We start from the raw sequence: 16,038 nt of genomic DNA, 5'->3' as shown, positions 1-16,038 counted from the left end.
CTTTAGAACTCATTCGGAACGAGTGAAATTGGTTCTCAGTTAAGAGCAGAAACGGAATTCTGAACTGCTGACACATGCACAGATGTTTAATCTGAAGTTATGGTTAAAATTCTTCGAGACTAGACAGGTTAAAATAAAAAAAAAAATAGTCCATTATGAGTGATTTGGAAGATGATAGCAATATATTTTACGAAGAATTAAGTTCGGAAGATGAATATAATTTTAATATGAGAAGAAACTCCGGAGGCCATGAAAGAAGAGTTCAAAAAACGTTTCAACAACATAAAATCCTGAACTAGTTCTGACACTGTACACAACTGGCACATGCATCGAAAGAACTTCGGTATTAGTTAGGAAGGTGTTCCGAATTGCTTGCTGGAACAAACCTCATATCAGCAGTTGTGTGAACTGGTACAATTGCCACATTTGGGGCTCTGAAAATCCACACACGAACACATTTCAGATTCTCCTAAGATCAATGTTTAATTTGACCTAATGCACAAGCAGATTTTTGGGCCTCTTTCCTTTGCTGAAACCAACATCAACCACACTGTGTATGTGGACATCAACTCGAGCAAATGGAGGATGTTAGGTTTCAGATCATCTTTCAACAAGATGGAACTGCCCCACTTTGTGAATCATGTGCAAGGAAAGTTGAGTCGTCAATTTCCAGAGTGGTGGATTAGCAGAAATGCACCTATTCCATGGCCCACAATAAGTCCTGATCTTACCCCATTAGATTTCTTCCCTGGGCTTATGTCAAATATAAGGTTTACAGTGAAAACATTCCGAATTTTGTCATCCTCAAGGAAAAAAATCAGACAAGCAATTGTTCTTGTCAGAATGTGGACTGAAACTGAATACTGCTTTGACGTGTAAGACACATGTTAATGGTGCACATATTAAAACTTATTTATATTGTTCGGAAGCTTTTTGAGTTACTAAATTAAATGAAAGCACTTTCAATCCATTAAACATAATGCGTACTTCACATTAACCATATGAAATCCCACCATTCATTCTTGAAGACCTTGTACTTTTAAGATTTATGTCACTTTTAAATGCTGATTTTCATATTACTGAAAAATATTAGAAATTATTAAAATATACTTATAGCTATTGTATGTAAATTTGTGCAAAACTAATTACATATAATGTTAATACAGAAACAGCTAAATGCAATCTAAGATTGATTGGATATCTTTTCATGACATAACCAATTAAAGAAGCTTCATATAAGGATGTTTGTTACCTTCCCACATATGTGACATGGGAAACTGTTGTCTGTGTGCATTGCCACGTGAGATTCCAATCTCTGTTGAGAAGGAAGTGCTCTGTAGCAAATTGGACATTTGTAATGTGTTGAACCAGACGTTTCTAGGTCTCCTTTAGTTTCATAATCATCATCATCATCCTCTTCTTCCTCGTCCTGTTTTATATTAGGTGATAGTTTCACTCCTAGAAGTTCCTCTCTGGTGTGGTTCCTATGATAAAGTAACCAAAAATAATGTTATGTTTAAATAATTTTCTTGAAATACCACACAGCAATTAATTTTGTAGCTTTACCCCTGCTTTTGACGAATATAATTAAGAATCACTCTCCACAGGGCATTATCATGGTAATTTTTAATAAATTAGAAACATGTATATTTGGTAATCGATATAAAAACAGTTCATTCCACATTTATTTCTTTTAATTGGATTCTACTGCCAACTACACATGATAATAATGTAGGCTACAGTGATTTCTTGATACCCACAGTAATTTGTCTAAAAGTCTCAGATTGTTTGATAATGATGAAGGAAGAGCAGTTTATAAGAGAGAAAGGACGCAGTCAACTGTGTATGTTAACTAAACCAGAAAGTTGTAACTGCAATAAATCGAGTCGTTCACTTAAATTTAATGCATCTACAGAAACTGCCTGTATGATAGACAAGCACATACACCTTTTAACTCAAGAACACAATTTTTGCAGATACGACCTTTTGCTTTAAGAGGGCAGAATTGTGGAGTTCAAGCTTTTATTCTAGAGATTGACTGTTACAGAAAATTTTGATCCACCAAGTAAACCTTTGCCTGGAAGTTTTCTTCTATCCTATGCTAAAAAAGTTATGATAATACTTTGCACAATATTATTTGTCGTCACTAATATATTATTATTATGCCTCATTCTGTTGAACATCAAATTGAATATCGAAAGATCTGCACGCAGTGTGACTATATGTCCCTATTTATGAAACATGATGCATAGGGAGTGGATGGAAAGTCATCTTATTTTTCACATTAGGACGATGCCTATTAATATAGAAATCCTTTCTATGTTAATACCAACATAAAAAAGTAATTCTTTTTATTGCATTTTTTGACGTTTTTTTTAACTAATACGTCATTTTTATATTTTTTTCGGCATTTTTTTGGTCACTTTTAATACTCTGAAGAACTTTTAAATCATTTGGAATGCATTTTACTTTCTTCTTTACCGATAGGTCTGTTAAATCATTTTCTAACCAAATAGGTAAGTAGTAATTACCTACTGAATATATGAATAACAGTGAAGTTTGAGTTTTATAGTTTGGAACAGACTCTGAAGTCCATCCCTCATTCCACTTATGGCTTCACTTCACACAACAGAAGTAATATAAAATGCTTGACAGCAGCTTAGTTTAAGTGAGGACTTTGACTGCTACTGTTCTTTTGTTGGTACGAGGGTGTCTTTAGAATTTATGTTTGGAAGGGAGGAAACTTTCACCATGTCCTGGACAGGACGTTGTGTCCTCAACTTTGTTCGGAAAGGATGTCTACTGTAGTAGACAGTATTTTTAATACAAAGATTGCAAGAATGCATGCTGCACCCACAATTTGTTTTGTCATTCACACTCCCTCATCTGGAACATCTGGTAACAAAAGTGAAGCACGGAAGGAGGAGACGGAGAATGAAAGCATGACATGGACCACCCCTGATTGAAACACATTGTAAACCCTCATTAAAATCTATAGTTTTCCCTTAAAACCTTCATTTTGTTGCATGTTCTTTTCCTTTATCTTGGCCAAATTCCAGGAAGTTGCCTCCTCTCTCTGAGATTTGTAGGGCGGTCATTGAAATAAGGTGACTAATTTTTAAGAAGTTGTGGTGTGAGTACTTTGAATAAGGCATTTTAATGATCATTTTAAGTAGATTTTTAAGTCATCAACATCCGCCCCCTAAATTGATGGATAACAGCTAACAAACTGGACTCATATTGTGAAGTGCAGCTGCTATTATTCATTGACCTGCATGATAATGATAAATAACGTAAACTCTCTTTTCTTCTACTTTCATCCTCACTGGAATAAATGGTTTTCCTGATTCATATTTTAATTAGTTTCAGTGCTGTCAACATATATAATAATTTCATAAGATAATCTTGATTTGCCACTGTGGGTTTGTGGATAACATACTCGTACATACTTCCTGTCCAAGTGCTCTGTGGTTCGAATCCTGACATGGCCAGTTGAAATTTATATTCTATTCATGGGTCTGGGTGGTTGTCTCTTGTCATGTGGTGTCTTAACAGTGGCTCTATACCATGATGACCATGTGTTCAGAGAGACTTGCATTATGGCTATGTCTAGTGCTGGTCTAAGCACACCACACTGGCTTGTAAATTGGTATCAAAGAACGTAAAGCAACACAAAGAAATAATGATAATCTTATCAATCAGACACTTTACTGTGGATATGAATGTCATAGAAGTAACACAGATTTTCTCGTGATACCCATGTTCTACAACAATACAGCTTCTTTTTCATATTGCGAATGATATTACCGTTTTTAGTTTATTTTCTTCAACTAATATTCAGAAGACATATATAAACGAAGTCACTTCATAGGAACATGAACTTTTGTTTTCTGGATAATACACATAAGGTATCCTCTCTAATCCTAAAATTAAAGACATTCAATTTCATTTATAAAGTGTTCAGTTTAAAAAGATATAACTAATTTTTATTACATAAAATATCTATAGTCAACTCTCGGTTATCTGTGATAATGAGTGGAAGCCACCCCATACTTACTTACTTATGGCTTTTAGAAACCCGGAAGGGTCATTGCCGTCTTCACATAAGCCCGCCATTGGTCCCTATCCTGAGCAAGATTAAACCAGTCCCTACCATCATATCCCACCTCCCTCAACTCCATTTTTATATTATCCTCCCATCTACGTCTCAGCCTCCCCAAAAATTTTATTCCCTACTGCCTCCCAACTAACACTCTATATGCATTTCTGGATTTGCCCATACGTGCTACATGCCCTGCCCATCTCAAACGTCTGGATTTAATGTTCCTAATTATGTAGGTGAAGAATAAAATGCACGCAGTTCTGCATTGTGTAATTTTCTCCATTTTTCTGTAACTTCATTCCTCTTAGTCCCAAATATTTTTCTGAGCACCTTATTCTCAAACACCCACCTCTGTTTCTCTTCAAAGTGAGAGTCCAAGTTTCACAACCATACAGAAGAACAGAACCGGTAATATAACTGTTTTATAAATTCTAACTTTCAGCTTTGTTTGAGAGCAGACTGGATGATAAAAGCTTCCTAACCGAATAATAACATGCATTTCCCATATTTATTCTGCGTTTAATTTCTTCCCGAGTATCATTTATATTTGTTATTGTTGCTCCAAGATATTTGAATTTTTCCATCTCTTCAAAGGATAAATTTCCAATTTTTATATTTCCATTTCGTACAATATTTTGGTCACGAGACATATCATATACTTTGTCTTTTCAAGATTTACTTCCAAACCTATCTCTTTATTTGCTTCAAGTAAAATTCCCATGTTTTCCCTAATAGTTTGTGGATTTTCTCCTAACATAGTCACGTCATCCGCATAAACAAGGAGCTGATGTAAACCGTTCAATTCTAAACCCTCTCTGTTATCCTGGACTTTCCTAATGACATATTCTAGAGCAAAGTTAGAAAGTAAAGGTGATAGTGCATCTCCTTGCTTTAGCCCGCAGTGAGTTGGAAAAGCATCTGACAGAAACTGACCTATACAGACTCTGCTGTATGTTTCACTGAGACACATTTTAATTAATCGAACTAGTTTCTTGGGAATATCAAATTCAATAAGAATATTATATAAAACTTCTCTCTTAATCGAGTCATATGCCTTTTTTAAATCTACAGTATGAATAACTGATGTACTGTACCCTCATACTTCCATTTTTTCTCCAATACCTGTCGAATACAAAAAATCTGATTAATAGTCGATCTGATATGCCTAAAACCACACTGATAATCCCCAATAATTTCATCTACATATGGAGTTAATCTTCTCAAAAGAATATTGGACAAAATTTTGTACATCAACAAAAGAAAAGAAGAAGCCACCCCATGGATAAACAAAAGCATGGTTAATACAAAATTAGTCAGAAATACATAAAATTGAGGTTTATTTAAAAGTTACATAAGTGAACACACTCTGCAGCACTAGAATCATTCACTATCAGAAATCTTAATCTCTTTTATCATAACAATAAAACTATCAACAATAATTTCGTCACTTTCAAGGAGATTTACATCTTGCCGAAATAGTCAGTTAACACTTTTTTGTTTTGTTTTTTAATTATTATTATTATTATTATTACTTTTTTTGGCACAATTCTGTTCCGTACATATATCAGACCATAACATTAAGTTGTGGGAGTGTAAGCTCAATTCACAAAAAGAAAAATACTCCACAATTAATCAGGAAACCGGTTAATCCACGCTTGGATAATCGAGAGTTTCATCAGATTCTACCATTGATAACAGAATCACACAGCTGAAGAATGCATCTTGTAACCTGCGCTGATTTGTAAGCAGCAGATAAGACTGGAAACACTATCAAAACAAAATCCGGACAATATTTTCTTTATAATTTTAACTGTCACAAGTACATTTGCCCAAAAAAAGAATGGAATGATGGAATATTCAAAGTCCCAGATAAAAGACACTTTGCATAATTGGAGACTGAGATCACAGGTACACAGGATAATGCATAATTATTCAGTTATTTAAATTCACTCTATTTGATATGTTATTGGAACCGGAACTCATTCCAAAACTCACTTTAAAAATTGCAAGAAATGTGCTGTAAATAATATATAAATATATATAAAAATCGTGCAGTAAAATCGAAATTCGGACCTTCGGACCTTCATGCTGCACAGAAGAGAGGCCTTCCTCCTTGTCTTAGTAGCTCAGATGACTTCAACATCTGCAAGTCGTGCAGAAGAGAGCAGATTTGAGACCTATGTCCTCGAGCTTTTTTTATTATTATTTCCTAAATAACGTTAAAATGGAGTTTTACAAAGTCCTGGGGTTAAGCGGCCATGTGTTAATAGTCGCAGTGTTAATAAGTGTTAATAATAAGTGTTAATAGTCGCAGATAATACAGATTTACAAATTAAAACATTGTGAACCATATAATGAATGCATTAACTTTGAAAAGTAATACTATATATGTATATAATGGGTCCATGTCATGATGCTTATTGTGGTCCTTATAGTGATCCTTAATGTTGAGCTTGTTGTAGTCCTTACTATGATCCTTGTTGTCTTTGTTGTAGTCCTTATAGTTGTACTTCTTGGCTTTGTCATGGTCCATATCACGATTCTTGTTGGATTTGTTGTGATTCTTGTTGTCTTTGTCATGGTACTCATCGTGGTCTTCATCACTGTCATGATCCTTTTCTTTGTCCTTATCATGATTCTTTTTGTGTTGCTTGTTGATGTCGTAATCCTTATCATGGTCCTTGTTGTCCTTATCATGGTCTTTGCTGTCTTTCTTAGTTATGATCATGGTCGTGGTCGTGGTCCTTGTCGTGACTCCTACTGCAGTCCTTCCAGCCCATATCGTGGTACTTATCGTGTTTCTTGTTGTGGTGCTGGAATTGTTTGACGATTCTTAAATTTGAGCATCATTGTTTGCTTTTGGTTTCAAATAAAGGTCCATTAATTTTTTAGTAAAAATTATTATATTACATTCTGCTTCATTCCCAGATAAATTTAACAATAGATACTAACCATCAACAAAATATGACCAGTATTTTATACGAAATCAGTATACAACAGATGGCATGCCCAAGACAAGTATGAAGGACGTTGAATATACAGTATGTAGGCCTATTTCTGTGGAAATCTCGAGATCTATTTGTTTGCAGCATCACAATACTTTATCTACTAAGGAAAAAATAAATTACGCATTCGTAGAAAGCAGCATCTTTCTCAGTCCTGTTCTTATGATAACTCCTATAGATTATAATGCTTAAAATGAAATTTACCTAGGATATCCTCTTGTAACTCAGTCTTCACAAAGAGCCTACAGGAGACTTCAAGTGTCTTCGAGAAGTTGAACAGAACTTTTTTTCACTGTCAGCTATTCTTTTTGTGAGTGTACATTTTTCACAACACTGGGTCAGTATTTTACTAAACTTGAATGAGCTTTCCATATGCATCACAGAATGGTCACATGATTTCCTCACTTGTGTTTACCGAGTTACAGTTTAGCCTGATCAATCTCATAGAATGCTGAAGATATTGCTGAGCAGTTACTGATACAGTATTTTTTAATACTGTGCTACAGACCTATACATACAGAATTTGCTAAACTAAAGTATTGTGTTTGCATAATAATAAAGGAGTGATCTATTCTTCATGGTTCTGAACAAAGAAAGTGCTTATGAATATCTGAATGAAGCACAAAAGCAAGTTTGGTATGTGAGAAGAAAATGATCTGAAGAGAGAATTTACAATTCATATCGTGCATAAATGGGTTGGCAACACTATTTAAGTTAAATGTGGAATGTCTGTTTAAATTTCTTTAGCAACTCTCATATTATCACTTTACTCCTTTATCTTAGCAGCTGTCATGCGTCTTCTTTCATAATATACAGCATAATTACCATAAAACGAAATAGAAATGACTACTCACTTTCGATGGTTCAGAAGGTCTCCTCTGTTAGAAAATGTCTCCAGGCAGATCCTGCAGGTAAAGCCATGCTCTGTTTTGTGTCGTTTGAATTGTACTGCTAGATTTGTCTGGTGGCTGAAGCTGCTGCAATCACAAAGGGGGGTCCATTATATTTGTCCAAGCTCATATTCATGCTGAACCAACTACATCAAACTATTGTATATTTTCCCACACTGGAAGTTCTTATCTTCTGTATGGTTAGCTTGGTTGTTGTCCTTCAATTGTCGCCTAATAGTACATTATGCAACGAGCCTATAATGAAGGTAATTAAGAAGTGAGTATGGATATTTATGAAACGAGCGCGAGTTTCATAATTTTCATACGAGCTCCTTAATTACCATTATAGGCGAGTTTCATACGACTTTTTATGCTCGACCATATTTCTAACTTGGTATTATTAATTTTTTTAGCAATGTCCCGTATGTTGTGAGATGTGCGCAGACGCAAAAGTATTGATTTTTTCCAAGGAACAGATGTCTACATTGACCTTGCTAGGCCATAAGAACCTACAGAGATAACATTGAAATTAAATTAGACATTGAAAAACGAGATGACAAATTGAATTTATTTGAATATTATTTACAATTAACGCTAATTATTATAGTAACAGAACATAACCTTCTGCGACAGTATTAGATTTCCAGCCTCCGTGACTTTTCGCTAATTCTCTTTCGATTGCATATCCAAGAATAATCGATACTTGCGGTTTTATAACGGTAGAAAGCTGACCTGTCATTGGCTGAAAGACCTGACCTTTAATGAGTAGGTGTACTTTAATGACATGCATTAAAGGTCTGCTACCAGGTGTATAATTACTACATTTCGGCATGGTCGAGCATAAAAGTTATTAAGCAATTGTCCAGTGTTGCTTCTTATATTAATCTATTAATAATCGTAAAATTCAAAATAGTTTATGAATTTTTGTGTTTGAATATTCCACAAAATTAGAATTAAAATATTGCTTCTATAATTAAAATAAGCTAAGGATGAATTTCTGTTTCAATTTTCATCAGGATACCTAGTTCCATGACTTATTCAGTAATGTATTAAGATGGTGAATTCGAAACGTACAGCATGTCATCACAGTCTAGTATATACAGTCACGAAGCTCAATACTTAATAAATATGCATCCATAAATAGTTGCTAACCACCAGGATCGCTATTATTGCCTCATCACAGACCCTTTCTCTACCAGACGATATAATGTATTGTACTTTCGATATCGTGTTCTTCTGAAAAAATTGACACCTTCCTTCCACTATTGAAATATGAAAAACATAAGGTTTATATATTATTTTCATAAAATATATATTATATTTTATAAACTCACCTTCCTGGATCTTTCGGAAGAAGGATAACTCTGACCTCTTTTTCTTACAATTTATAGTACTACAAATGTCTCCTTATTCTATATTATTATTCAAATTATTGTATTTCAGCTATTTACAATTATTACAACGATAATGAACATTCCACAGTTTACATAACTTTTCACAATGCGAAATACGGCACAGTCAATGCCTTTTCGATCTAGACCAGGCCGTAATGTATGTTCGGGTTTTCTATTTCAGTGTATGGAGCTCAGTGAAATATTATATTATAACTTTATTCGTAGCATTGCCAAGTTTTATTTAGTGTAATGTGTCCATAAGTTCTGTTTACTTCTTGTTGCATAATATGTTGCAGAAATAATTACAAAACTGTGTTATTTTAATGTGAAGAGAATTTTACATGTTAACATAATCTGTTCGCATCAACATTTTAAGTTTAGAATGGAAGCTATTTTGAGGTTTAATAAAAAAGAATATAAGTTAAATATAGTAAACATAACCTATATATCTACTGACAGGGCATTAGACAGAAAGGGGCAACTGGTACAGTAAACATAACCTATAATTTCAACATATCTAAATATCCATGCGGTGCAACTGAAAATTATTTAATTGTGCATAAATGAATGTACAAGAATTTCGCAATATTTAATCGAAATAAAGACAGGTATTAGGCCTACACTTACGAACAACGTAATTTTCACACCAAAAATAATATTACACCTTAAATCGCAAGTGAATTATGTCTGAAGTGTCTCATAATCATTGTTTTAAATTTTATTAATGCAATTACACTACATTTTAGAGAAATATATGTTACTCTTTATGCATTCCAACTAATTTATATGGTTGAAACGCCGCCCTTCGTGATTGGGTTAAGTGAGTCACATGGTCTGCCTTACTAGATCACGATGGCAGTGGCACAGTCTATTGTTCCTAGTACTCACAGCGCTCCAAGCGGCTAGCAACTATCGCGAGAAATGCAAAAAATCATCCCAAGCTTCAGGACTGTATATACTAGACTGTGACATCATACTGCACCTGCATTTCTTTAATAACCTAACTTAAATATTGTAAATAGCAACTTGTCTTAATGAGAAGAAGTAATTTAGAGAATCAAAAAATAAAAAGCGATTTTATCTAATACCCCAGGCCTGCCCAATAACTTTGAAAATAAATAACCTTTATTTTTAAATATTAAATGCATTTTCTTAACATTTTTGAGACAGAGTGATGGAAACTAGAGTATAGTGGGAATGTTGTATGTTTGGTACAGTCTGTAAGAGACTTGCTCTCTCTTTGTGAGCTTCTTAAAGACTTTAATAGCACCAAGGGACTCAATGCACGCACACATCCTCACATTTCTTCTCTATACTCCTACACAAAGGTTAAATGTATCTACTATGAAAGAGTAATGGAACGGAGAAAAATTCTCTCTGGCGCCGGGATTTGAACCCGGGTTTTCAGCTCTACGTGCTGACGCTTTATCCACTAAGCCACACTGGATTCCACCCCGGCGTCGGAAGAATCGTCTCAGTTTTAAGTTCCAACTCTTGGGTTCCCTCTAGTGGCCGCCCTCTGCACTACGTCATAGATATCTATGAACCTCAGACCGAAGTCCACACATGTGCTGAGGTGCACTCGTAATGAGTGACTAGTTGGAACTCAAAACTCCATTACTCTTTCATAGTATGATGACGCAGAATATCTGCATGGAAATATCACATGTACTTCGGTACATTATAATAATATAAATGTATCTAGCAAAACTTTAGATAATGAGCACACTTCAAGTATACTGATTAACATGAGTATTTTGGTATGCCTGAGTTGTTAAAATTTATTGGACTGATCGTTTTATTTTCTTTCCCTAATGGCGGGTGTTTGACTGTTTGTCATTCATCCATATGGAGCCAGTTGTGAAGATCAATTTACTGAAAGAGTAATTGCCCAGGGTACACCATAGCAGGCAGGTTTGCGCTACACCCATGATGAAATGAGATGATGGTGGAGATTTTTTGAGATGCCACAGGGAACCAGAGCTTCTGGAAAAACCGGAGGTTCATTGCCGCCCTCACAGAAGCTCGCCATCGGTCCCTATTCTGAACAAGATTGAATCCAGTCTCTAGCATCATATCCCACCTCTCTCAAATCCATTTTTATATTATCCTCTCACCTATGTATCAGCCTCCCCAAAGGTCTTTTTCCCTCCAGTCTCCCAACTAACACTCTACATGCGAGTTTGTCTAACACATGTCCTAAATCAGAGGTATGCCAGGGATCAAACCCTGATTTGCAGGATTATGAGTCCAGCACTATAGCCACTGGACCACCTGTAGCTATACCCTACTGACTGACAACTTCTGCAGAGCATTTTCCTGCGCTTAAAAGTGTTTGGAGCAAGTCATTACAAAGACAAGAAACACTGCAGTTACTTGCTGTTGTGTGTATTAAAATGAATTTGTAACTAACTTCCTTAAGACGAAACTATTGGAAACTTTTTGCAGGAAGGGAGGATGCAGGTCACCAGTGTGGTCTAGAGGTAGTAAATGGAATTCAAGCTCTAAATCTGCTCTTGGGAGTGGGTTCCAGTCCCACTAAGGCTGATTACTTGGCTGGAATTTTTTATGAAGACTTCCCCTACTATAAGACGAATGTCAGGTAATTTCATGGCAAATTCTCGAATTCCTCTTTTCCAAAATACTATCTCACTATCACCAACTTTACTGACAAACAATTGCACAGCTGGATACCCACTAAAAGTTAAAAAGGGAAGATACAAGGGTAGAGGAGAGTTTGTTTTCACATAAACTATGTAAATTAAAAGAAAATAAGTAGAAAAATATCAGTTCCACATCCAGTGGATATTTCTATAAAAGTGATAAAAATGTCGCATATAAGTTCTTAATGATTTGGTTATTTACATATAAATACTACGCATTTTTTTGCCAGCAGTTGTCATAGCCAAAGCATAGAGTTTTAATGTGGTGTGGATCTTGTGTGCTTTTATCAGCCAGTCTGCTGTCAAGAAATCTGAAAGTTAGAATTTATAAAACAGTTATATTACTGGTTGTTCTTTATGGTTGTGAAACTTGGACTCTCACTTTGAGAGAGGAACATAGGTTAAGGGTGTTTGAGAATAAGGTGCTTAGGAAAATATTTGGGCCTAAGAGGGATGAAGTTACAGGAGAATGGAGAAAGTTACACAACGCAGAACTGCACGCATTGTATTCTTCACCTGACATAATTAGGAACATTAAATCCAGACGTTTGAGATTGGCAGGACATGTAGCACGAATGGGCAAATCCAGAAATGCATATAGAGTGTTAGTTGGGAGACTGGAGGGAAAAAGACTTTTGGGAAGGCTGAGACGTAGATGGGAAGATAATATTAAAATGGATTTGAGGGAGGTGGGATATGATGATAGAGACTGGATTAATCTTGCTCAGGATAGGGACTAATGGCAGGCTTATGTGAGGGTGGCAGTGAACCTCCGGGTTTCTTAAAAGCCAGTAAGTAAGTATGTAAGTGGATGCTTGTGTAGTCTCACTTGTAGATCTTGTATCATGTTATTATGTGTCTTGGGGGTCAAGTCGTGTGTCCGTTAATGTCGGTTCGAAAATAAAACCAAAATACTATGGGCTTAATATAATCTCTGCTAGAGGCATGAAAGATCCTCCATAGAATAATCGCATCACAATGTCTCTTCCCAACCCATACCAAAGTATACATGACTTTTTTTATCACAATTTGTCACTGAATTTTATGAGATCAGTATACTACTTCATCAGTGCAGTGACATTCCACAAAACAACATGACCAGCCAAATATAATGAACCCAAAAGATTACACACCCCTCTTTGTTCCTGTGCAACAGCATCCTGAAGATGGATCCTGTAAGTAGGTCTAGACCCAGAACATTTGAAAAATTAAATCGCAACATCCTCAATCTTCATCTTAACCCTTTCATTGTAAGAAGCCTGAAATTTCAAATGCAATTTTTTTTATGAATTTTACATTTAAATTGTGATAAATACCTGCTTTCCTCCTGTTCTTCCTTCAGATGAGTACACTGATGTTCAATCAGCTCGTCTTCCATGTCGAATTGTTCACCACAAGCATCACACTGTAAGTCCTGCAGCCTTTCACATGCATGTTCCCTCCAGCCTTGCTTTGTAGTTGCCATATGTCCACACCACTTGCACTGCCACACTTTGCATTTCCAAAACTTCTGTTCTTCCTCCACATTAGATTTATTTCTCTTCAAAATGTTTGTATTTTCATTCGAATTACCATTTTCTGAAATTTTTATCTTTTTCGGAGCTTTTACATCAAGATCAGATGACAACTTCCGTTTGTTTCCAGCAAGCTCTGCAGGACTTGGGTATTGTCTCATGACTGTCAATTTTGTTTTCTCTTCCTGATGACTCTTAACATGTTCAAGAAAATCTTCTTTCAATTCATAAACCAATTCACAATCTTCGCAACTGAATACTTCATTATTATGTTCGGAGCTCTGATGCAACACAAATTCATGTTTTCCTGTTACAGTTTCGTCACAGTAAATACATTCATATTTTGTGTCATCCCACACGGATTTTAATTCTTCACTCTCTTCTTTAACTGTAACATCTTCTTTCACGTCACTGTCCACTGCCTGAGGAGGCTGAGTCTTAACAAGCTCAGTATCTGGGACATTATCCTTTTCAGAGTTCTTGAAACTGAAATTAAATAACGTGATGTACTTTATACTGTTTTATGCAACTGCATAACTCAGACATGTAATGTCAATTTAATATGATTTAAAATTTTCGTGATATTCAATGTGGCATGAAAGTTTTGAGATTCTGAACTTAGAGCTATGTATCTGCTCCATCATAACAGAAGACAAGGAAGGGGCAAGCAATCTGTTGGGTCTGTTAGCAAGAACTATTCTCCAAGACAGGTGGCGAGAAAAAAAGATTTTGTACCACAATATAAACTTAATTAAGACAATTAACATTTTATCACTTAATCGATATTCAGAAAGGCCTGACATGATGGAAGAATTATTATTTTATTGTCTATAGTATATAGAAGTGACCATTTTGTAGAGGATATCGTTCATTGAAATTAAGTTAGGGCTGCACAATATAGTATAAATGAACATGAATAGACAATAAATTTTAAAATATATTAAATTGACAGTTATTAAACTAGTTTTAAGATGTAGAAAATAGAAAACAAATCAATTTTCGATTGATCCATTTCAGGTCTTGTGCATCAATATATGAGTAGCTTAATATCAAAGACCTCAATCGAAATTTAAATAGCTGTGGTTTTTTATACAATTTTTCATGCTCTTTGCAGTTATAATGAAATCATATGCAAACTCTAACGCTACATTTATAAAATAAATTGTGTTAAATATTACAAAGAACATTGTGAATTAAAAAATTGCCTCTAGAACAAAACTATGGAGACAACAGACGTCCGTCTTTGATATTAAACTACTCATATATAGTGAATATATACACTCACACTGTTAGCACAGCACAAATACTACTTGCTGAGAAATTGAAGTGAACTGCATAGGATAAATCGAAAGAAGTTTGGAAATTCCACAGGTAGAACCTTAAGAATCTCTGTCCATTAACAATAATGACTGGAGTAAGTACAACACAAGTTCTAGTGGAAGCTACAGGATGCAGAGAAAATTATGTTGGAAAGAGTAATTCCAATAATATTCTGCACTTGAAAATTAAGAATATGAACATTAAGAACTTACTGTACATTTTATTATAACTATGACTTTATAGGTATAAAGTGAACATTGAGACAATCCTTGCCCATTTAAACTTAAAAGCAGAGGTGTATTTCAGACCTGGCAGTGCCAGGGTACTATTTTTCGAGACCAGGCAGCACCAGGTCACTTTTATGATTTTTACATTATCGTAAAATTTTGCATTTATAAGAAATCATATTTTATTCATATTTAAACAATTTCATAATGAGGTTTACTCCACAGGCCTAACAACCTCTATATCTGGATTCGAACATATTTTCGTCTGACATTCTGTAAGTGAAATGACGACGATGAAGACAACTACCGGTACTACTGAAATCCCAAACTTTTTTGTTTAGAAATACACCACTGCTTAAAAGACTAGTAGGACTGTAGCATGTGAGTGACTTTCCACACAAGGTAATACGAAAATTTTAGCTTTCAGGCATATGAACTTCGTGGAAGTGTCCAAGGTAAATTGTACTAAGAAAAAATGGAAACTTGTGTCTTTGTATTGGAAAGTATTTGCTTCAGGGAGTTAGTAGGAGAACACGTTTTATTTCAAAACGAGATTTGTGCTCATCATAAAATTACTATACAGTGAAACCTTTTAAACTTTTCTAAATATGGAAAATTGAAAAAAAAAAAAAAAAAAAAAAAACCCTGCTCAAAGAATAGAACATTTTTAAATACTGTGAGGCAGTAATAGAGTCATAGGAATATTAATTTACAAGACTTCAGAATATCTTTTACTTACATGAGTGACTTCTGGTTTGTGTTGAGGACTTTGTAAGTCTTCCCTCCTGCTTTCAAAAATTTCAGAGCTTTCTCAATCTGAATGTCAGGAGACAATGTATTCGACTTTTTCATCTTTAGCAGAATCACTTTATAACCTGCCTTTACCTGAATAAGAAAAAGGGGACATGACTTATGGATTACAT

General features: G+C 34.9%; 2 protein-coding genes across 4 annotated transcripts in view; one reads left to right on the top strand and one right to left on the bottom strand.

Moving 5' to 3' along the window:
• Nucleotides 1–16,038, top strand: part of LOC138693202 (retinol dehydrogenase 13-like) — a 544,367-nt gene that overhangs the window by 439,069 nt on the left and 89,260 nt on the right. The window lies entirely within an intron of this gene.
• The window catches only part of LOC138692988 (zinc finger protein 528-like), a 40,623-nt gene that overhangs the window by 5,414 nt on the left and 19,171 nt on the right, over nt 1–16,038 (bottom strand). For 2 of the 3 annotated variants that reach the window (XM_069816462.1, XM_069816463.1), the window contains exons 5-8: nt 15,855–16,000; nt 13,371–14,054; nt 7,962–8,084; nt 1,253–1,484 (exon numbers count right to left, since the gene is read on the bottom strand). In XM_069816462.1, the coding sequence (XP_069672563.1) occupies nt 1,253–1,484; nt 7,962–8,084; nt 13,371–14,054; nt 15,855–16,000 (1,185 nt within the window). The remainder of the gene's footprint in view (nt 1–1,252; nt 1,485–7,961; nt 8,085–13,370; nt 14,055–15,854; nt 16,001–16,038) is intronic. The other variant, XM_069816464.1, reaches the window with a different exon arrangement.

Source organism: Periplaneta americana, chromosome 17 (genome assembly GCF_040183065.1).
Source record: "Periplaneta americana isolate PAMFEO1 chromosome 17, P.americana_PAMFEO1_priV1, whole genome shotgun sequence".
Lineage (NCBI taxonomy): Eukaryota > Metazoa > Arthropoda > Insecta > Blattodea > Blattidae > Periplaneta > Periplaneta americana.
The sequence above is the reverse complement of the archived record's forward strand: the minus strand, read 5'-3'. Positions and strand labels throughout refer to the sequence as shown.